At 40.4% G+C, this 22,880-nt stretch overlaps 2 protein-coding genes across 2 annotated transcripts in view; one reads left to right on the top strand and one right to left on the bottom strand.

Moving 5' to 3' along the window:
- EIF5B (eukaryotic translation initiation factor 5B) overlaps positions 1-1,959 on the bottom strand; it is a 73,271-nt gene extending 71,312 nt beyond the window's left edge. Inside the window, exon 1 of the mRNA XM_012787027.3 lies at positions 1,629-1,959. Coding sequence (XP_012642481.1) covers positions 1,629-1,663 — 35 coding nt within the window. The 5' untranslated portion in view covers positions 1,664-1,959. The remainder of the gene's footprint in view (positions 1-1,628) is intronic.
- An 825-nt stretch (positions 1,960-2,784) lies between these two features.
- TXNDC9 (thioredoxin domain containing 9) lies at positions 2,785-21,010 on the top strand. Its single transcript, XM_012787028.3, has 5 exons — positions 2,785-2,948; positions 5,385-5,603; positions 10,020-10,138; positions 17,426-17,680; positions 20,399-21,010. The coding sequence occupies exons 2-5, from the start codon at positions 5,415-5,417 to the stop codon at positions 20,514-20,516; spliced, it is 681 nt and encodes a 226-aa protein (XP_012642482.1). The 5' UTR covers positions 2,785-2,948; positions 5,385-5,414; the 3' UTR covers positions 20,517-21,010.
- Positions 21,011-22,880: the final 1,870 nt, after the last annotated feature.

Genomic DNA, 22,880 nt, shown 5'->3' with positions numbered 1-22,880 from the left:
TAGAAGTAGAATAACATATATGTGGGTTGTTTTTTTTTTAATTTAAAGAACAAATTTGTGTAATCCTGAACCAAACAACTTGAAAAAGATTTGTTTTATTAACAGAAATTAGAAAACTGACTGGATATCGGATAAAATTTAAGAAATCATAGTTAATATTGCTTAGGCTTGATGACAATACTGTGGCTGTGAGTGGAGTTTTCTTAAGTGTTTATCTTTCAGATACACCTGATAGATTTATAAAAGGCTACTGAAATCTGCTTTAAAATATCTAGCAGGTGTACAAAATAGAATTGGTCAAGTGCTAACAATGCGTGTATCCAGGTAATTGATACATGAAACTTTATTATACTAATCTGTGTTTGCATACGGTTGAAAATTTCAGCACGGAAAAAAGTATCCTATGCATCAAGAATTTCTGTCAGAAGTGCAGAAATCTGTGTTCCACTACAGCACTCATAATTCTGTTTGTTTTTTCTTATTCATATGGTTTGATTAACAATAAATTCTATTCTCCAAACCAACTAACTTCCTCCAACAGACCTAAAACTGAAATACAATACTATCCTTGTTGTCTTTTAATTCCACTCATTTACCTACATAAATGCTAGGTGAAGAAACAATCCAGGATTCCAAATAGAATTAGTAATCTTAACTCTAAGACCACATTATCGGTTCTGAGTCAAATTAATAAACTAACACTAGTGTTTGGTTTTTAATTTTTCTTACTCTCCACCTAGTATTTAAAACTAAGTTTCGAGGGTTATGTACAAAAAGGTAGAAAAGTAACAGATGTTGTTCACTCCCAGGAAGTAAACTCTCAATAAAAAGGGTAAAAAGAACTCTACCGAATGTGACACACAGAAATGTTCCAAAAATCTCTGGGTAAGTTAACTCACATATACTCTTACACTCCCTTCCTCGAAAAGCTTTTTACACAGTTAAGAAAGACGCAACCTTGGTTGGTTTCATCTCCTCCTCCTCCCTTCCTAGGGTAGGACTAGAAAGCAAAGAAATGACCAAAAGGCAGGCCGGAAGAAGGAAATCGAAAAGCATGGGGTCTGGACAATCTGCCCTTAAATAAATGAGAACTGTATCCAAATGAGATTGAGAGTAAGCTGCCAAACACCTTCCCATAACTACAGCGTACCTGAGCGGCTCGGAGAGTAGAAAAACCTGGCGGCACATACGTCAGATTAAGACTTTCTCTCCCAAGTGTTCACAGGTACAAAAGACATAAAAAGAACTTCCCGACCCTCGCCAATGGTAGCGCCGAAAAAACAACTCCCTGGGCCACGCTGGCCGGGCCGCCCCTGGCCCAGCGAAACTGCCTGAAGCACTCCCTGCGCGGCCAGGAACCCTCAGACCACTGCCCCGCTCCTCAGGCCGGGGAAGGGGCAGCGGTGGGACTAAACCTCGGCTGGGAGGACCCGCCAGCTGCCAAGGCCCTACGCACCCGCCCGCTCAGCCCGGGGGTCTTGGACCCGCGCCGCCCACTGTGGGCCCAGACCTGGCGCCACGCGAGGCTCTTCGCGAGCGTCGACCCGGTCCCACCCCGCGCCCGGCGGGACCCGCGCACCCCAGTGAGCCGCGGCGGCCGCCGCCGTACAGAACCAACCAGTGGCTACCTGTCTTCGCTCTTGTTTTTCTGTTTCTTCCCCATCGCTTGTCAGAGGCGCTCGTTACCCCAGCCCCTCTATTCGGTCTCTCACAGACCCACTGTCCCCCCGCCGACTCTGGGCTCCACTCGGCACGGTTCCCACCGCGCTGCCGCCGCTCGCACCCGGCTCTCCACAGACCCGCGCACTGGGACAGGGCACATATGGTGTGAACGATCAGTGCGCAAGCGCATCGCCCGGCCGCCTCGGCGTGAGGACGCAGGGCGCGGCTCATCGAGAGCTGCGCTTCGGGTAGAGCGTCTCCAGTGGCCCGACCGGCCAGGCAGGAGCCCTAGCGCCCCCTGCCCACAAGCATCCGCCGCGCGCCGACGCCCGCTAGGTTTCCAGGTTCTAGAACCCGGAGGGGGACAATGAGGTTGTCAATGCCCCACGTCAGCCCCCTCCTCGCGGGTGAACGCAGGCTTTGGGGTATTGACATTCGGTTCAGCAGCAGGCCTCGGGCTTCCCTTCTACCTTTGTATTCTCAGCTGCACCAAGTTCAGTAAAGGACCAAAAGGTACCAATAATGAGCCCTCTGGGGTTCCCGAGGGTAAATCCAGGATAAAATTGAGACCTCTCTGTAATGTCCATGGATTATTAAGTATGTACAGTCACTAATGAAAACACACAAGGGTATATCTATCCATTTCCTCATATAAGTCTTAATCTTTATATTCGAAGCAAGAAGTCCTTAAAATTCCTGTGTTTAGAGAAGTCATAAGGGAACCTACTGGGGTAGTGAAAATATTCTTTATCTGGATCTAGGTGGTGATATAGATTTTAATTACGCAAAAATCCACTGTGTTGTGTAAGTTTTGCCTCAACTTTAGGAGAAAGGAAAATGTTCAATCAACAGTTTGAGGATGGAAACGAAGTTTGAGCGTCACTCCTGAGCAAGATCGTAGCTATCTCATTTCCAATTTAACGTTATCAGCACTGGGGCACAGTGCCTAATAAAGTCCGACAACTGCAGCCTGCAGACTAAGAAACTACAACTTCCAGCGTATTTTGCGGCCTTCCAAACCCAGTTTACCCTGAGGTAGGTAAACAATCCGAAGCCTCGGGTTCCGGGCTGCCGGCGGGAGGCGCACGCGCAGAAGCGCTCGCCGCACACCCGACCGCCCCTTCCTGGGGCGTCGAAAGTGGTATCGCGTGAGATCCGCAACCAATGAGAAGGCGGAAGTGACGGCCGCTTCGCAGCCGCCGGCAGCTATTGCAAGGTTGAAGCCAGAGTGGACCGCTCTTCTGCAGCTGCTGTTCCCCCACGTTAAGGCATCACCGAGAGCTCAGGTAAGGCAGAGGGTGGTGTGGAAAGACCTGACACCACGTCCCTGTGCTGATCCATACACCGCTGCTCAACTCTGGCCGGGGCGGGGGAGGGGCGCGGCCCCGACGCGGCTGTCTGTGCGGCAGCGGCGGCTCCGGCGCATGCGCCCTAGGAGGCGTTGAAGTCTGGCCCGCCGGAACTGTGCCCTCCTCTGTCCCCCAGGGCTCCGGGAGTGGCAGGAGTATTCTTAGGAGGGTACCTGGGGCGCAGTTAAGGACGAGACCCCTTGGTTGTTTCGACGGGTACCTGTAAGGGTATCAAAAAAAAAATGGTTAGGAAATTCGAGGACATGCTGTGTCCCTTCCCACCTCTCCAGTTAAGCTTTAAAAAGGAAGAATCAGAGGCTGTGGTTTGAAGAATGAAAAGTTAGCAGGGCCGCTACACTATCAACTTACCCCTTTCTCAATGCGGTAACCAACTTACCCCTTTCTCAATGCGGTAACCAGCAACACTTGCACCCAGAACAGCTCTTGTAAATAGCTTCTATTCCCAGTTATCCCAAAATTAGATTCTGTGCTATGACACTCCAGGGATAAGCTCCACTTTGCCCCTGGTAAGAACAGGTTCTGACATGCAAGTCAGTGTCTTATTTTCTCCATCTAACCCCTGCCCTGAAGGTAACAACCTTACGTTTTTCTTGGGAGGTAGAGAGTGTGGAAACCTTTACTGTATTTGACATACAGCTCCTTTCCAGTTTTGTACCACTTAAGAGGAGCTTGCAGATTTTTAAAAATTTTTTTAGAGACAGGGTCTTGCTGTGTTGCCCAAGCTAGTCTCGAATTCCTGGCCTCAAGCAATTGGTCTCCCAAAGTGGTAGGATAAGAGGTGTGAGCCACTCTGCCCAGCCTCATACTTTTGAAACCTGACAATACAGTCATTTGAACCAAAGCTTGGCGTGTGTCCATTCAACATTAAATACATATTTATTAAGTACCTGCTGTGTTCTAAGCACTGCTAGCTCTGGGAATACAAAGATGGAATCAAGTATGCTTGTCAGCTGCTTTTCCTGTAAAGAAAAAGGTATCCGATGTGAAGTTTACAAGAGTATTTCTTGCTAGTATAAAGGTCTGTGTAGGCCAGGATCCATGTCAGAAGCTGAATGCATGAATGAATTCACAGTTTATTCAGATTTTTAAGGTGCTTAAGTAGTATTTGCAAAACAGCTTCCTAATTTGGTAGGCAAATTATAAGTAATATTTCTGTGGTAATAACCCAGGAATACACATAAAATTGCCCTCTGTTGCTAGCAGAAAATACTCCATTTCTTTTAAAATACATACAGTCATGTGCTACCTAAGGACATTTCAGTCCTGTGAAATTATAATGGTGTCTTTTTATTGTCCTTTTCTATGTTTAGTTATGGGTACATACACAAATACTTACCACTGTACTACAGTTGCCTACAGTACTCAGTACAGTAACATGCTGTATGGGTTTGTAGCCTGGGAGCAATAGGCTATACCATATAGCCTAAGTGTGTAGGAGGCTGTACCCTCCAGTCTTGTGTAAGTACACTCTATGATGTTCCCAGAATGATGAAATCACCAAACGACGCATTTCTCAGCATGTATCCCTGTCATTAAGTGATGTATGACTGTAATTGAGATCTTCCTTTCTAATCTAAGTTCTGTTTTAAAACTCTGAATTTACACAGAGGAGTAATGATGATAAAAAATAAACATTTAAAAAATATTTGGAGTATTACATTGTTTTACATCAAAGTTATTCTGAATGTCAGTAAATTGAAACCAGTATCAATTTTTGCAGCCTCATAGACTTTTTTTGTTAGGTAATAGGAGAACAGGAGTGGACCTTAATGCTCATGGAACACTAGACACTGTTCTTTACATAAATTATAATAAGATGTCTTGGGAATTAAATGAAACTCATTTGGGCAATGACCATAGAAAATCTTGTGTTTTGCTCAACTCTACGTTGAAGTAAGTTTAATATGTATATGTATAGGTAAAACCTCATTATTTATACCTTACCATTGTTCACAGTTGTTTCTGCTTTGTTTCCCTTTTCCTTTGGTAAAGAACACTGATTGTCAGTGTATGTATCACTAGGTATAATTGCACAACTCATTGCTCTATGGTCTGGTGATGGTCTTAAAGACTTATCTTTGTTTTAGTATAGTAAAATACAAACTAGGTCAGAAGCACCCAAAATTTGCTATATGTAGTTTTAGAGTGGTTTGACTAGAAAATATTGAAAATTAAATTTATAAATATTTTAATTAAAATTCTGAGTTCAATATCAAGTGCCTAGATGGATGTTAGCAGAATGCTCCATGGAGTACACATTATATACTTGTTAAATTTTTGAAAATGGAAAAGAAAGCTTTGCTTATTGTTTATATATTTTTTTTGTTTTAATTTTGGAAACCTCCTCGCTAGCACCAAGGCTAAACTGTACCATTTAGAAGAATGGAAGCTGATGCATCTGTAGATATGTTTTCAAAAGTCCTGGAGAATCAGTTGCTTCAGACAACGAAACGAGTGGAAGAACATTTGGATTCTGAAATTCAGAAACTGGATCAGATGGATGAAGATGAATTGGAACGCCTCAAAGAAAAGAGACTTGAGGCACTAAGGAAGGCTCAACAGCAGAAACAAGTAACCTCTCTGCCCTGCTTTCTGAAATTGCTATAACAGTATGCTCCTAACAACTTATATATACATGTGCTATAGTATTTACATTTTGTTCCTCATTTTTAGAATTTTTTTGAATTCAGAGTTTTACTGTTAAAAATTTGCTGAGAAAAAAATGTGTTTTAAAGACACATTCCAAACTAGCCCAATCAGTGTATTAATCCGTATTCAAGTAAAAGAAAGATCTGCTCAAGATTATTTTCTGAGCTTGGATTTGTTTGGTTAAGGACATAGTGGGCTAGGAAGAGCACTGAGAGAGCTAGGGAGTCTTTGGTTTCCATTTCAGGTAGTATTAAAGACCACCATAATTTAGCTGTTTTCACAGCAAATGGGATAAGACATATTAGATAAGAGCTGTTAAGTCAATTATGTTGAAGCAAGTATTTCAGGCATTTCCAATGTAATGTTTAATTATATGGCATACTTATTCAAAAGAACGCATGCTGGGTCACAAAGAAAGGTAGCCAAAGCTCTATCCTTGTTAGCTTCTTAGAGTGTGAGCGTGAAATAAACTTGTAGTTGTAGACTCCAGTCAAAACCAATGGGTTAAATTCTGTAAATTGAGTTTTGATTAAAAAATGTTTCCATTGGGTTAAGTTACATAGAAATACATTATCATAAACTGTGATTCCTCTTCAGTTGATGACTAAAATGTGAGCTTTAACTTTTCTGAAGAAACAGGGAGTTTTATTTGTGCTACTCTTACTATTAGTATCCCTTTGATAATGTGTTACACCCTCAGTGCTTGGAAGAGTTACTGTAAAAAAGAAAGAATCTTTTATGAGTGAATTCTGATTTTTATATTTTTAGTTTTCTAAAATAGGGTATATTATATGGCTTTAAAATGTACCCTATTTTAGAAAATAGCCTGCTTTTCTTAATATAATGCTAATAGTAAGCAGAGGCTAGATTATTGGGATTGAAGGTAATATATGTTTAGGTTCTGCCACAAACTCATTTCATGATTACAGTTAAGTCTGCTACTAATTACTAATGTGCAACTGAAAATAATTTTTCAGGCCACACACAATGGCTCAGGCTATAACCCCAACGCTTTGGGAGGCCGACTCGGAAGGATCACTTGAGGCCAGAAGTTCACAACCAGCCTGAGCAACATAGCAAGACCCTGTGTCTATAAAAATTATTTTTAAAACAATAGCCGGGCAATGTGGCACATGCTTGTGGTCCAAAGCTACTTGAGAGCCTGAGGCAGGAGGATCATTTGAGACCAGGAGTTCAAGGCTGCAGTGAGCTTTGATCGTACCACTGTACTCTAGCCTGGGCAACTGAGAACCTATCTCTAAAAAAAAATTGTTTTTTAATTTAAATAAACACATAAAAATAATTTTTCATAACTATGATATTTTTGGGGAAAGACTGAATGCACCTGATTTATAAGGAATGTATGTTAAATAATGCTGTAAAGGAAGTGTTCAGAAGTTTAAAACAGTCTGATTATTTATAATTAAAAACCAAGAGAGGTGGGCTGGCCTTAAGACTTTTTATTATTAACAGATAAATCAATTTAAAATGAATTTGTCATGAATTAACTCGGGTCTTATTTTAGAACTTTCATTGTTTTTGTTTTTTTGAGACAGTCTCACTCTGACTAGAGTGCAGTGGTGTCATCATAGCTCACTACAACCTCCACCTCCTGGGCCTCAAGCTATTTTCCTGCCTCAGCCTCCTGAGTACCTGGGACTACAGGTGCACGCCACCACACCCGGCTAATTTTTCTATTTTTTTGTAGAGACGGGATCTTGCTCTTATTCTGGCTGATCTCAAACTCTTGGCCTCTCAGAGTGCTAGAATTACGGGTGTGAGCTACTGCGTCTGGCCTCTTTCATCGCATTTTAATAGATCTTTTTTATTTAAATGTTTTCTGTGGAAGTAGGCAAGAGACCTTTGTAGTTTGTACAGATACTCTTTGAAAGAATAGTGTGGATTACACAGTAACTTTGATTATCTGATCCACAAGGGTTTTGGAGAAACACTGCATGCAGTGACTTATACTAAACACTTAATAGGCCTATGCTAATCTGTATTCCTCAGTCAACCAAGCACCCTCCTACTGTGATGGCAGTTAGAGCTGCAGCACTTAGGTAGGGAGCAGGGACACAAAATGAGAAATAGGAAGACCCCAGCAGAGGCTTGAGTGACAGCTACTGAGTGAGAACCAGGTACTGCCCAGCTGCCATGGCTCAAGTAGGCTCATCCTGCTTGATTCTGTTTAGCAAATAGCTGTGCTAAGAGTGCAGGAATGTGGCAAGTGTCTGAGGGGGCGTACTGAGCATTGGTGCAGGTTCATAGTGGGCACACCCTCCCTCAAAGGAACTTGGACAGGTTAAGTCAGGTCTTCAGCTTCTTGATTAAACACATGAGAAAAAAATAATGAAAAGAAATAGCAACTTTTTAAAAAACAAATAATTTTAAGAACCCATATTATTGGTGAGGCAAGAAAGCAGTCATGAAATGTCACATATCATTGAGGAATTGTATTTGTGAGTTTAAACCACGTATAGAAATTTCACAGGCCGGGTGTGGTGGCTCACGCCTGTAATCCTAGCACTCTGGGAGGCCAAGGCGGGTGGACTGCTCAAGGTCAGGAGTTCGAAACCAGCCTGAGCAAGAGCAGACCCCATCTCTACTAAAAATAGAAAGGAATTAATTGGCCAACTAACATATATATAGAAAAAATTAGCCGGGCATTGTGGTGCATGCCTGTAGTCCCAGCTACTCGGGAGGCTGAGGCAGGATGATCACCTGAGCCCAGGAGTTTGAGGTTGCTATAAGCTAGGCTGACAAAACGCCACGGCACTCTAGCCCAGGCAACAGAGACTCTGTCTTAAAAAAAAAAAAAAAAAGAAAAGAAAGGAAGGAAGGAAGAGAGGGAGGGAGGGAGGAAGGGAAGGAGAGAGAGAGAGAAGGGAGGGAGGGAGGAGAAATTTCACATAAGGAAAGAATATCAGGGCCTTCTGTGAGTGTCACCTTAACGTAAACTGATGTGAAATGGATACCAAAACCATTAACATCATTTGGGCCATGTTAGCTGAAGTCTAGAGGAGGAAGGAAGATGGCACTCCTGGCCCTTTTTGGTTGGACCACTTCTGGAGGGCTGAATTTAGATCCCTGCCACATTTGAAAAAGACATGGGTGAATTAGAGTATATTCAGAGGATATCCAGAGAGAGTAAGAAGTCTAGAAATCTTTTTGTATGAGAAATAGTTTAAAAGGAACTGGAAATGTTCCATTTGGAGAAGGGAAGACTTAGGCAAGATTTGATATTTAAAGGAGTGGCATGTGAAAGAGAAATTAAAATGTTTCTCTCTAATCTTAGTCCCAAGCTAGGATCCACAGACCAAAGTTAGGGGTGTATTGTTCAGTATGAGAAGACCTTTCTAAAAATTAGATAGTATGAGTACAAATGCTTGTTAAGCACATGTGCCAGATGCTGTTTTAGGTATTTTCTTGTAGATTGTCTTATTTCATTCTCATAACAGTCCAGAGGGATAGTTGCTTTACATCTCCCCTTTCCAAATGAGGAAATTGAGGCTCGGAAAGGTTATTAGAATTCATAGCCTAATAAGTGGTAGAACAGGTATTCAAATCTGTGACTTCTGCCTGTAAGCCTAATGCTTCTTTTTATTAAAACTGGTTGACTGATAGAGGAAATGAGCTTCTAGTTGAAGTGATAAACTTCGTGATACTGACTGGAAAGGTTCAAGAAGCTGAAAGGTCTGTCAGACTTAGTTGATAAGGGGTTCTGGTATTGACTCTGGAAGTGGGATTTGATGTAAGATCTTTGTTAGTTCTGGACACTATGTGAATAGACTACTTTTTCTTCTGGAGACACTGTCCATTGGTGGCCAGTGTCGAAGAGGTACCTGCTTCTCTGAAGTAGTCGTTAAAAGCAGACAGGGCTCTTGAGCGTCAGACATATGGTAACCTTCTTCTCCCCACAGCGGACCGGCTTTATTTCATGAGCATTTTTTTTTTAACATTTCGTCATAACTTGGATCAAATGCTTATGGTTTTAAGAATGCATGGATAGAATTAAGAGTTAAATGGATATTCACATTCTAAGTCTCTTGTGTCTAAATTTTTATTTTGGAAGTTCTTAGAAAATAAATGTTTTAAGTTACCAAAACAGATAATTATCTTAAATTCAAGCCATGCTGTAGAGATAGTCACTGTCCATAGCCTAGCTTTGCATTGACACTAGAAACACAGGATAGTAAACTGCTAAAAGGAATTCATTCTCTACAAGATAAAATGACTCCATTATAAAATATTATGGTGATTTTGGACACTTAAAATGTCAAGTGGTACTGAAAGATACATTTCACATGTGTAATAATATTTCACTTCTTTCCAAATTAGGAATGGCTTTCTAAAGGACATGGGGAATATAGAGAGATCCCTAGTGAGAGAGACTTTTTTCAAGAAGTCAAGGAGAGTAAAAAAGTGGTTTGCCATTTCTACAGAGATTCCACATTCAGGTAACTTTGTTTCCACCATGCTTTAAAAAAAAAATGATAAGTATTTAGATAGAGATACACCGGCTTAATAGAGAAATTAAAAAACTAAAAGGAACAACTTCCTAAGTTGTTTCATTATATTCCTGTATGTTCTTTCACGTCCTTTTCAGTACATTAATGTTAAGCAATTATTTTAAAGATTATCTTAAAGACCAGTGACATGTAAAAGTATCAATGAATATTATTGAAAATAACATTCCCATATAAATGGCTTGTATTTTCTGAATTATATTTTCATAAGCTAACTTTTAAAACATCTTCCAAATGTACACGTTAAATTCTAACTGAGCAATGATAATTATTTCTGCTTTTTTCCCCTCACTATTATGACATGGGAATAGGGGGCCAACAACCTTTCAAAGTTAGTGTTCATTCAGTCACTCCTTTCTCAGCTAGTAACTCTAATAGGGAGATGTTGGCTTGACCAAGGCTTTCATCAGAAGCAGAGTGGGATCTGCCAGGCTTGGTTGGAAGGAAAAGTCATTTCTCTTAGACTAACCGAGGTCTATAAATATAAGGAAGTAGTTCCCTTGTAAAATGAAAATAGAGGCTATATCTTAAACCAGAGGACTCAAGCCTTTCTTTTTGTGGGAGAAGGCCACAAATTTGATTAGGTGCCAAAATTTGAAAGTTGAGGGATATCCAATTTTTAAAATATCCCCATTCCAGAATTTTTCTTTAAAAATCAAAAAACTTAATAATAGCAAACCTGGAGTAATGATAGCAGTTTTCTGGTGTTGAGTAGTAGCTGCCTCCCTTAGACAGATATACACTATAGTGTAGAGACGTTGTGACTCACTATTGGGTCAGCCCTGCCTTCTCTCAGTTCTGTAGCCTGCCCAGCATTTGCCTTAGCCTCACAACCCAACAGCTTTGTTATTAGTTAACACCTGTCAAGGATTGATTGCGTGGAATTCATTGACTAAGAATAAAAATGAAAATATTGAGATGATGAAATCTGAAATGCCCTGTAAGGAAAAGTGGGAAAAGGGATTAGGAAGGTTGAGGGCTATCAGAGAAACCTCCTGCTCTTGTGGTACACTATTATCCACCACTGGCACACATTTCTTAAGTTGCCAACCTCGGGCATATATGATGAGGTGATATATTGATATCAATATATAAGATTGATGCTGGTTTTTCACTTATTGTATGTCTTCTCCAAGTAGATTGTTAGTTTTGTAAAGGCAGAGTGTTTATCTGTATTGTGTCCCACAGTGCTCTAGGTTGCAGCCCTAGAGCAATAACAACACATAATAGGTGGTCCATAAATATATTGATGTATGTATAAACCATGAAACACCAGGAATACTTGCTTTGAAACAAAACTGAAAAATCAAAATTCAAATCATTCTGTTAGTTTTTACATATCTAGCAAAGTTCCTAGCACATAGTAGGCTGGATAGTTTCATGTATATTATCTCTGGAACATTCACAATTACTTTTTGGGGTTTTTTTTTGTTTGTTTGTTTGTTTTTTGAGACAGAGTCTTACTCTGTCACCCAGGCTAGAGTGCAGTGGCATCATGATAGCTCACAGCAACCTCAAATTCCTTGGCTAATGCAATCCTCCTCCCACAGCCTCCCAAGTAGCTGGAACTACAAGTGCACTCCTGCACTCAGCTAATTTTTCTATTTTTATTAGAGATGGGGGTCTCACTCTTGCTCAAGCTGGTTCTCAAACTCCTGAGCTCAAGCTATCCTCCTGCCTCAGCCTCCCAGAGCACTAGGATTACAGGCCTGTGCCACCACGCCCAGTGCATAACTTTTTGAAGCAGGTATTGTAATTTCTATATTTCATGGGTGGAAAGACATGGAGAGATTGACTTACCTAATACCACTCAGCTATTAAATGATAAAAGAGGGATTTGAACCCACATTTTAAGCCTGATGCTATTTACACCATGACTGCTGCTTCTGAATTTTTAAAAATGGATTGATGAATGATAGAATCATAAACTTATTTAAAATACATTCCTTACTCCAGTTAAAGCATGAAATTGATTTACATACAAATTTTCAGAGACATGTTTCTTATATAAAGACTCATTTGTTTTCAGCTTCATTTTAAAACCATTTATTAATTTGTTCTCTGTTGCCATTTTTCACTGAAATCTCATTACTAAACCTAAAAGGTGACACATAAAAAGATACATTCATGCACACACGTATGCAGGTAAAAAAAAAAAAAAAAAAAAAGATAACATTCAGGGGAAATGTAATGAAGCATCAATGTTACAAGAAACTTTTATTGGACCCAAACCTAATTCAGGAAGAACTACACTTAACTGCACAAAAAGCTTACTAGTAAAAACAACCTTGTCATTTGTTCATCTAAAGCAGTAATTCTCAAACTTTATTAGGCATGAGAATCACCTGTATGTTTCCTGACTCTGCTGCCAAAGAATTTTGATTCATCTGTATATTAAAAATTGATTGTAATGAACACCTGGGATTAAGAGCCACTGGTCTAAAGTAGTGTTACAATAGTTTGTTTCAAAAACACTAGCGGATTGGCCAGTTTGAAGTAGATTTTACGTTAAAAAAATTTTTGCTTCCATTTTCCTCTTCAATAGAATATAGCTTAATAAAAGTTACTACTGGTTATTTTTCATTTCTTTAAAACCATAATATCCATATTTGTGTAAAGATTTTTAGTAACCCTTTTACCTTAATGTGTTTCTCACTGACTGAGTTACACAGGAGTAAAGAATTTTTTCTCTGATGTCTTCATGACTTTCAAATATGGCACCATGTGTGCATTTCTAATTCTTTTTTTTTCCAGAATATTACAGGGGTACAAACGTTTAGGTTATATATATTGCCTTTGCCCCACCCAAGTCAGAGCTACAAGCCATGTCCATCCCCCAGACGGTGCACACTGCACCCATTAGGTGTCAATATACCCATCGCCTCCTCCCACTCCCACCTGCCCGACACCCAATGAATGTTACTGCTGTACATGCACATAAGTGTTGATCAGTTAGTACTAACTTTATGGTGAGTGCATTTGGTGTTTGTTTTTCCATTCTTGTGATACTTCACTTAGTAGCATGGGCTCCAGCTCTATCCAGGATAATAAAAGAGGTGCTAGATCACCATTGTTTTTTGTGCCTGAGTAGTAGTACTCCATGGTATACATATACCACTTTTTTTTTTTTTTTTGAGACAGAATCTCGCTTTGTTGCCTAGGCTAGAGTGAGTGCCGTGGCATCAGCCTAGCTCACAGCAACCTCAAACACCTGGGCTCAGGCAATCCTGCTGCCTCAGCCTCCCAAGTAGCTGGGACAACAGGCATGTGCCACCATGCCCGGCTAATTTTTTCTATATATATTAGTTGGCCAATTAATTTGTTTCTATTTATAATAGAGACAGGGTCTCGCTCTTGCTCGGGCTGGTTTCGAACTCCTGACCTTGAGGAGTCACCCACCTCAGCCTCCCAGAGTGCTAGGATTACAGGTGTGAGCCACCACGCCCGGCCACATATACCACATTTGATTAATCTACTCATGTATTAATGGACACTTGGGTGGTTTCCACATGTTTGCAATTGTGAATTGTACTGCTATAAACATTCCAGTGCAGATGTCTTTTTTTTTTTTTTTTTTTTTTTTTTTTTTGAGAAGAGTCTCACTTTTTTGCCCAGGCTAGAGTGAGTGCTGTGGCATCAGCCTAGCTCACAGCAACCTTAATCTCCTATGCTCAAGTGATCCTCCTGCCTCAGCCTTCCGAGTAGCTGGGACTACAGGCATGCGCCACCATGCCCAGCTAATTGTTTGTATATATACTTTTAGTTGGTCAATTAATTTATTTCTATTTTTAGTAGAGACGAGGTCTTGCTTGGGCTGGTTTCGAACTTCTGACCTTGAGCGATCCGCCCGCCTTGGCCTCCCAGAGTGCTAGGATTACAGGCGTGAGCCACCATGCCCAGCCAGATGTCTTTTTTATAGAATGCCTTTTTTTCCTTTGGGTAGATGCCTAGCAGTGGGGTTGCTGGATCAAATGGTATTTCTACTTTTAGCTCTCTGAGGTATCTCCATTGATAAGTGGGGTGGATTTCTGTTCATCCTGTTGAGTTGAACTTTGTTGCCTTGTTTTCTCTCTTGAGCTATTGTGGTGTCTGGCCTTTGACCTTTAGCTTTTGGATAATTTTACACTGGTGAGTGTCTATTGTGTTGATCCGTATGTAACACTGTTCCGAGTACGTCCTAGAGAACATATCTCTTCTTGATGAATTCCCTCAGTCTTTGCTTGTCTGGGAAGGTCTTTATTTGTTCTTTGTATATGAAGCTAGTTTTGCAGGATACAAAGTTCTGGGCTGGATATTATTCTGTTTGAGAAGACTGAGAATGGGGCCCAAATCCCTTCTTGCTTGTAAGGTGTCAGTTGAGAAGTCTGCACTTCGTCTGATAGGTTTTCCTTTGTAGGTTACCTGCTACTTTTGCCTTACAGCTCATAGGAGGGCCACTTTCATGTTTATTTCAGCCAGTCTGATGACTATGTTTCATGGTGTCTTCCTGTTTGCGATGACTCTCCCAGGAGTCCTTTGATTTTCTTGTACCTAGATATCTAGATTCCTAGCAAGGCCAGGGAAATTGTCCTCCATTATAATCTCAAATAGTTTTATCCAACCCTTGTGTATTTTCTTCTTCACCCTCATGGATGCCTATGATTCTTATGTTAAACCTCTTCATATAATCTCACATTTTTTGTACACTTTGCTCTCTTCTCTTATTTCTCTGCTGTATCTCTGTTACTGACTTGTTTATTAAGGCTTTCCATTGTGTTTTGTAATTCTTTGAATAAATTCTTCATTTCCAGAAGTTCTGTTTAATTTTTCTTTAATATTTCAATTTCTTTAGTAAATTTTTCATTCATTTCCCAGATTTTTTATGTGTGGTTTGTGTTGGGTATCCATTTTATCTTGCATTTCATTGATTTTTCTTACAATCCATGTTCTAAAATCTTCATCTGTCATTTTAATGTTCTGGTTTTGGTTGGTATCCATTGCTAGAGAGCTTGTATTCCCTTTTGGGGGTGCCCTTTCGGTTTGATTCTTCATACTTTCAGAGTTCTTTTGCTGATTCCTTCCCATCTGGAGCAGCTTCTTTGGATTTTCTTTTAGATAATGACACGCCCAGTTTAGTGTCTGAGCCTCTGTGTAGGTGATGCTTGTGGATGAGATTCAACCACACGCTGTGTGATAAGTCAGCAAATGCAGTAAAAGGGTGTGCAAATTGACTTCCCTGTCAGTAGGTGGCGCTTGCTGGGAGGAACAAGCTGCAGTGTTGTTTTTGGGACCTGTAACCAACTCTGGTTTCTCTAGAGAAGCACTCTAGTGCTTCAGGTGGTGTGTGGGGCCCTGGGACTTCCAGATGTGTTCTTATTCTCCACCTCAGCAGGGGTGGGTAGGGGAGTGAGGCTGGGTGGGGCTACATTGGGTGAGACCGCCCTCTAGCTCCACAAATGCTTTTAGCAGGGGGTCAAAGGTCTGTTCCCTGCCTCTGGGCAAAGCTGCCAGGGCAGAGCTTAAGTGGCCCCACTAAACCAGAAAGTCTTCACAGTCTGGAGCAGGCCTCGCTGCTTTCCACCCTTCCCTATTCTGCAGTTTCTCCTGGGTTTCTGCCAGCATCAGGACCTCCAGTCAGCTGAGCTCCCCCACGACTGTGATTTCTGGGCCAGGAGGTTCCCTGCCCAGGATCCAGGCCTGAGCTGGGAACACGGCTCTCTCATGGGTGGAGGAGTGCCCCTCAAGCACACTGCAGCTAGTACCCACTCTGCACTGTCACCTCGAAAGGCACACATACGTCAGTAGGCTAATTCAGAAATATCCCTTCTGTGCCCCTGGGCAATTCAGTCAAGACCTGGGTGTACGGGATCTGGCCTGCAGGCCTGTTCTCTGGCCCCAGAGATCAATCCCTGTCCATGCTAGAGAGGAGAACGCTGGTCCCAAGTCACCCATAGGGTGGCCAAGCTGGATCAGTGTCCTTCTACCTTGGGTTTTGCCCCACTCTGCTAGTCACCAGGCAAGTAGCACCAGGAAGGGCCGGCGGATAGGGAGCTCACAGTCTGGGAACCCCTCAGTCCACTGCAGGGCCCCAAAAGGAAAGGTCTGAGCCCTTTTACTGTGGATGCCTCCAGTGGTAGCTAAATTGTCTTTCTTGGCAGCCACAGGTAGGAGAAGGGAAGGGGAGAATAAAGAACTAGGTGGAGGAAGGACTGCATACCAGTAGTCTCTGACCCTCTCTCCAGGAGGCAGTTCCCCCAGAATGACCGGGCTCTGGAGTCTCGCAGATCTCCTGGGACCCACTGGACCCTGTGGCTCCTACAGTCTGGGCTGGAGTTGGGAAATGTCTGTGTGAGAACAAGCAAGATGGACCCTGCAGAGTTGAAGCCCCTCCAGGGAGGACAAAGGCACCCAGTGGGTAGAAAAGCAATATAGTGCCTTCCAACCGGCTCAGGTCTCTGGAGCAGAAGGTGCCTTGTCCATAAGAGGCTCTCCACTCACTGGTGTCAGGAGTCCTCTCCAGCAGCTCGGCAGCCCACCAGCAATCTGAGATGCAAGGGAGGGGAACTTTAACGGCTCCACCTACCCTTGTTGCTGGTCTCCAAGCCTCTCCAGGCTTAATCCCTGTCAGTGCCTTTCTCCTTCTAGTTCTGATCTGCAACCTCTTCCCATGGAGTCTCCTGTAGGTTCAGACACCCTTCCTTGCGACCCTCATCTGATCTATGTTTGTCTGTCTGGTTTTTTCTCTTTCATCTAAAATGTCTCCTCCTTGCCGAGACACTGTGGCTGGAGGTGTTTCTTGTCTTCTTGTCTGCCATCTTCACATTTCTGATTCTTAAAAGTCTCATCTAAATTCTGTCAAGTTCAGATTTGTCCCTCTTCAAGCTTCCTGTTTAAGATGCCAGGAAACATGCATAAAGGAAACGACGACCTTAATTTTTTGTTCTTACCACAAACATGACAACTTATCTTTATGACTTAAAACATATATTGAATATTTTGTTTTTTAATATAATTAGGGTAAATCTGACTTTGTAGAATGCTAGATTGTTTTCCTACCTTTCATAGGCAGCTAACCTCTGATCTGGAGATGAGGTCATCTGACACAGGCATAGGTTGGCTGCCTAATTATGAGACTCAAACAGGAAAAACTATAAAATTAGGTGTACCTAATAATATTTATTTTAAAAGAAAAGAGATCTGTGGTTTTAGCTTTTGATTTTCTGTGTGTTATTATTACAGGTGTAAAATACTAGACAGACATTTGGCGATATTGTCCAAGAAACACCTTGAGACCAAGTTTTTGAAGCTGAATGTGGAAAAAGCACCTTTCCTTTGTGAGAGACTGCGTATCAAAGTCATTCCCACACTAGCACTGGTAAAAGATGGGAAAACACAAGATTATGTTGTTGGATTTACTGACCTAGGAAATACAGATGACTTTACCACAGAAACTTTAGAATGGAGGCTCGGTTGTTCGGATATTCTTAATTACAGGTAACTTTTAGCAAAATAATAGATTATTTTAATTCATGTCTAGTTGATATAGAAGATTTTTGTATCTTAACATTTATTTTATGAAATTAATAAGACCTTTTGACTGAGATATATAAAAGTTTTTCAAAGGATAGTATATTTCTTAAAGTGTCCATTATTATGATTTTACAGCAAAATCAGGTTTATAGTTAAAACTGATTCATGGAGTACTCCTGATTATCAAAGTTTTTGACTTAACAGATACTATTAAAACTAATTCTGTATTAATCTGGAAACTTAAAATGGCATTCCAGAATTGACTCTACCACTATTTAAGCCAGATTACTCAAAGTGATACTGACTTAAATGATTCCCTTTGATGAACTAAAAATTAAAACCACGGAACTACAAAGAAGGTTATATTTTAAAACATTAGGTTTTTAAATATAAATATTCTTGTCTCACGGAATCTGATAAATACAAAAAGATTTCTGTGCTTAGCTTATGTTACTTACTATGGAGAACAATCTCTGTTTGAAAACAATCTAAAATCCAACTTCCATTTCTCATTTGTCTGCTTCTCTACACAAATAATTTATCTAATTCCACAATCAAATCATATCATCTTTTTTGCCTGATCTTGATATTCAGAAATAACAGGTAAAATTATCATTCCAGAGTTACAGTGCTTTCCAATAAGTAGAACATTCCCTCATTTTTTCTCTCCCCCACTTCCCTTTCTCTTTTTCTTACTCTCCTAGGCATGCCTAAATCATTCCAATGTTGTAGATATTAGCTACATTTTCTTAATATTAACAAAATATTTATTAAATGAAATTACATATCTTGAAGTGATTTCAAACTTTAAACTGTTTGCAAACTAATACAAGGAATTCTTATATACCTTTTGCCCATATTACCTACTTTTACATTTTTTATATTTGCTTTTATCATTCTCTTTCTAGATACTATATTTTTTCAGAACCATTTGAGCAGTAGTTGTAAATATGGTGTCCCCTTACTCCTGAATACGTTCATATGTATTTCCTAAAAACAAGGACTTTTTTTTAACATAGTCACAGTACAATTATTAAAACAGGAATTATTGTGTAATTTACAGCCCTTACTCAGATTTTACCATTGTCCCAATAATATCCTCCATACCAGAAAAATCTGTCACATTTAGTTATGTGTCTTTAGTTTCCATTAACCTATACCCCAATTTGTTACTCTGTTTATCAAGACTTTCGTGTTTTGAAGAGTACAAGCTACTTATTTTGTAGAACATTGCCTAGGCAAATCAGGCTTTGTCTAATACTTCTTCAAGATTAGACTCAGATTATGCATTTTTTTTTTTTTTTTTTTGAGACAGAGTCTCGCTTTGTTGTCCAGGCTAGGGTGAGTGCCGTGGCGTCAGCCTAGCTCACAGCAACCTCACACTCCTGGGCTCGAGCGATCCTTCTGCCTCAGCCTCCCGAGTAGCTGGGACTACAGGCATGCGCCACCATGCCCGGCTAATTTTTTATATACATATCAGTTGGCCAGTTAATTTCTTTCTATTTATAGACAGGGTCTCGCTCTTGCTCAGGCTGGTTTTGAACTCCTGACCTTGAGCAATCCGCCCGCCTCAGCCTCCCAGAGAGCTAGGATTACAGGCGTGAGCCACCGCGCCCGGCCAGATTATGCATTTTTGACAGGCACATTATGGAAGAGATGTTTCCTTCCTCCTTGGTGTATCTTATCAGGAGGGATGTGATGGTTTCTCTCATTTTGGATGATAACAGAACACTAGGTTAAGCATTTCTTTATCAGGCCAAATGGTGATTTAATGAAGAACTTTTCCATTTCCCACATTTATTTACTTTGTTAGATTAGTATGGGCTATGAATTCTTTTATTCAATAGATTATAGTCTATTTCCATTATCATTTACTTTGAAGCTCAGATTGCCCATAGAGAGCCCTTTTCACGCTGGCCTGTGGGGTTTTTTTGATATATCCCTATAATTCTTTGACCCCTTTTTGGTACAAACAAGATGTTTTAAAGGGGACTCACGTTGTCTTCTCCCTGGAATCAGCTGTTTCTCCAAGGAGCATGTGATCTTTCAATTCCAATATCTGGGGGCTAGGAGTATTCCCAAGATATTTTTGGAAAATGAAATTATCCCATATTGTTTATTTCACAAGCATCACTGAAAAAGAGTTTCATATCAATTCTAGGTTAATGATAATGAATTCCATGAGTTTTGCTGATGTCTGGAGAGATCGAAACGTTAAGACATGTTAAATGTTAAACAGGATCAAACCAGTCATGAGAGGAAATGAAAAACAGAGCAGCATTGTCTAGGTCATTGTCAGAATAAAAGGAATATCTAACACAGCTTCAGCTTATCCAGAACCAGTGAAACCAAAATGCTGTGATTTCCTGCTCTGCTTTTCAGTCAGAAATTCTGTTGGCACATTCTGTAAAATGTTAATTGGTAATTAATGATAAGAGGAGGAAAAAATATTGAAACCACTTACTAGTACAAAGTAAGGTTTAAATCTAATAAGGTTTAACATGCATATTATACCTCTTCCTTGACACCAGCATTTCAAAGAAATTTCACTCTATATGTTATAGGGAGGAAGAAATTTCACTCTATATGTTATAGAGAGGGAAGATTTTTGTGCAGTTTAGTATACCAACTGTACTAAAGCATAAAGAATAAAAAGCCTTTCAATTTCTTTTTTATTTTTAGTGGAAATTTAATGGAGCCACCATTTCAGAGCCAAAAGAAATTTGGAACAAACTTTACAAAGCTGGAAAAGAAAACCATCCGAGGAAAGAAATATGATTCAGACTCTGACGATGATTAGAGCTCAGTTATATATTTCTGCTTCAGATTTAAATGTGTTTTCTAAATTTTATTGATTTCGATACATAAGTCATCTAATACATGCTGGGGTTTTATACAGTTACATCACATTGAAAGGCATCTTTACTATTTTCTGTGTGGCATCATGTTTAAGTTGAGGAAAACTGAGTTCTTAAATTATCTGGGAAAGGTCTGTATTCTCTATTTTTGAGATTGATTTTATCGCAATATGATTCTTACGTCTTTATACCATTCACAATTGTGTTTTTTAATGTACTGAATTAGAAATAGAAATTCAAAAACTATTTCAAGACTAATTCTTAATCAGCATTATTTACAACAGGTCAAGTAACATTTACTGGTGTAACACACTGCACTTGTAAATGAATTACAAACACTCTTCAACTTCTGGAATATATTTAAATTACTATTAAAGTACTACTTATTTATTCTGATGCTGCATGTTTATGTTGAATTAAATGATGGCAGCAGAAAGCTGTTTCAGATTGTGAACATACCGCCTTATTTAAAGGGTCCTGATTGCTTGTATTTTAAGACATTCATTAAAAAGAAATCAGGAAACACTTTTGGAATGATAGCATTAGGAACTCCACTGACTCTCTGCAATAAAACAACTATTACTTTTAAATTTTTTTTAAAGTTTTTAAAGCTCTGAAAATTGTCATAAGAATATACATCAAACAAAAACATTTAAGAAAATCTACTAAATCTTGGTAAGATAGTCTCTCTGGCATTTGGGCCATGACCCCACTTCCTCTTTCTCTAGTTCCCAATCTTGGGCTACAATTTATCCCCGGAAGAGTAGACTACCAGCATTTCTCATTCCTCCAGGTTCTGGGTTCCAGAAGCCCTTTTCTAAGCAAGAGTAGCCAAGAGGCCTGGAGCTCCTTCCTGTACCCAGTACCCACTTGTAGCACAGAAACTCTAACCTAATAATGGCAGACTGAGAATACTGGGCCTCAATTGCTTTTTCCCCAGCTTACTCTCAGGGTAAAGGTTCTGTGCAAGTAGAAAAGACCAGGGCCTGTCACCCACTGCCCCCATATAAACTATAACTATCACTCCTAGACAAACAGATTATAATCCCCATCTATAGCTTTGGAGCAACAGCACTGAGGTTCTGTCTGGTGGCAATGGCAGGCCATAAAAACAGCTCCATACACTCCTTAAAGGGACCAACTTTGTTTAGAACAGAATGAGGGAGCAGTGGAAGGCAGTGCAACAAACAAACAAGGAAAGATCAACAAAAAGGTATGAGAACCAGAGAGGCAGCTAATAAGACTCCTAGGGTTACAACAAGCCTCAAAGATACTGTACTAAAAAAAAAGGTACTGGCCAAGCGCAGTGGCTCACACCTGTAATCCTAGCACTCTGGGAGGCCGAGGCGGGTGGATTGCTCAAGGTCAGGAATTCAAAACCAGCCTGAGCAAGAGCAAGATTCCATCTCTACTATAAATAAAAAGAAATTAATTGGCCAACTAATATATATAGAAAAAATTAGCCGGGCATGGTGGTGCATGTCTGTAGTCCCAGCTATTCAGGAGGCTGAGGCAGAAGGATTGCTTGAGCCCAGGAGTTTGAGGTTGCTGTGAGCTAGGCTGACACCAAGGCACTCATTCTAGCCTGGGCAACAAAGCGAGACTCACTCTCTCAAAACAAAGTTACTATACAGGAGCCTGAATTGGATTCAATTGTATAGTACCTTATTCCCCAGAGCATTGTCAAAGAGGTTAGCTAGCAAATTAGTGGGTGCTAATAGCAGGATATGGTAACAATAAAGGCAGACCAACTAGAACCTTTCCAAGGACATCAGGAAAAGAAACAGTAAAAGAGAGCCCCATCAAAACCACTGTCTTTGGGATTAGAGGGAAGAGTCAGGGTGACTACACATGCCAAGACTATGCTCTCTCTGAGAAGGAACATCAGAGGCTGCACACTTCAGGGTAAATGGATTTAACTGAATTCCTTCAACCAAGTAACTAAACAAGCCTGGGGGCAGGACAGAAGGTGAAGGTGAGTATCCAGAGCTGCTGTGTTATAAAATATCAAAAATATCCAGTCCTCAAATTACAAACCATGCAAAGAAACAGGAAACTGATCCATACACAGGAGAGAAAGGCCATCAATAGAAACTGACTTTGGGAAGACCCATAGGTTGAAACCAGACAAAAAATGTCAAAGTGCTATTATGTTCAAAAAAAAAAAAAAAAATGAAACCCTGCTGGAAGTAAAGGAAGTTATGTAACCAATATTCCATAAAATCTAAGAGAAGAATTACTTTAAAAGAACCAAATTAAATTCTGGAGTTCAAAAGTACAGTAACTATAATGAAAAATTTATTTGA

The sequence above is a fragment of the Microcebus murinus genome, chromosome 3, assembly GCF_040939455.1.
Source record: "Microcebus murinus isolate Inina chromosome 3, M.murinus_Inina_mat1.0, whole genome shotgun sequence".
In the NCBI taxonomy this organism is placed as follows: Eukaryota; Metazoa; Chordata; class Mammalia; order Primates; family Cheirogaleidae; genus Microcebus; species Microcebus murinus.
Note: the sequence above shows the minus strand (reverse complement) of the source record. Positions and strands in the feature narration are given on the sequence as shown.

What these genes read in the sequence shown, in the direction of transcription:
- TXNDC9 (XM_012787028.3), top strand. Translation starts at nt 5,415, where the DNA reads ATGGAAGCTGATGCATCTGTAGATATGTTTTCAAAAGTCCTGGAGAAT. An exon ending in AGGCTCAACAGCAGAAACAA is followed by an intron (nt 5,604 to 10,019) that starts GTAACCTCTCTG and finishes TTTCCAAATTAG; the next exon opens with GAATGGCTTTCTAAAGGACA. An exon ending in TACAGAGATTCCACATTCAG is followed by an intron (nt 10,139 to 17,425) that starts GTAACTTTGTTT and finishes TTATTATTACAG; the next exon opens with GTGTAAAATACTAGACAGAC.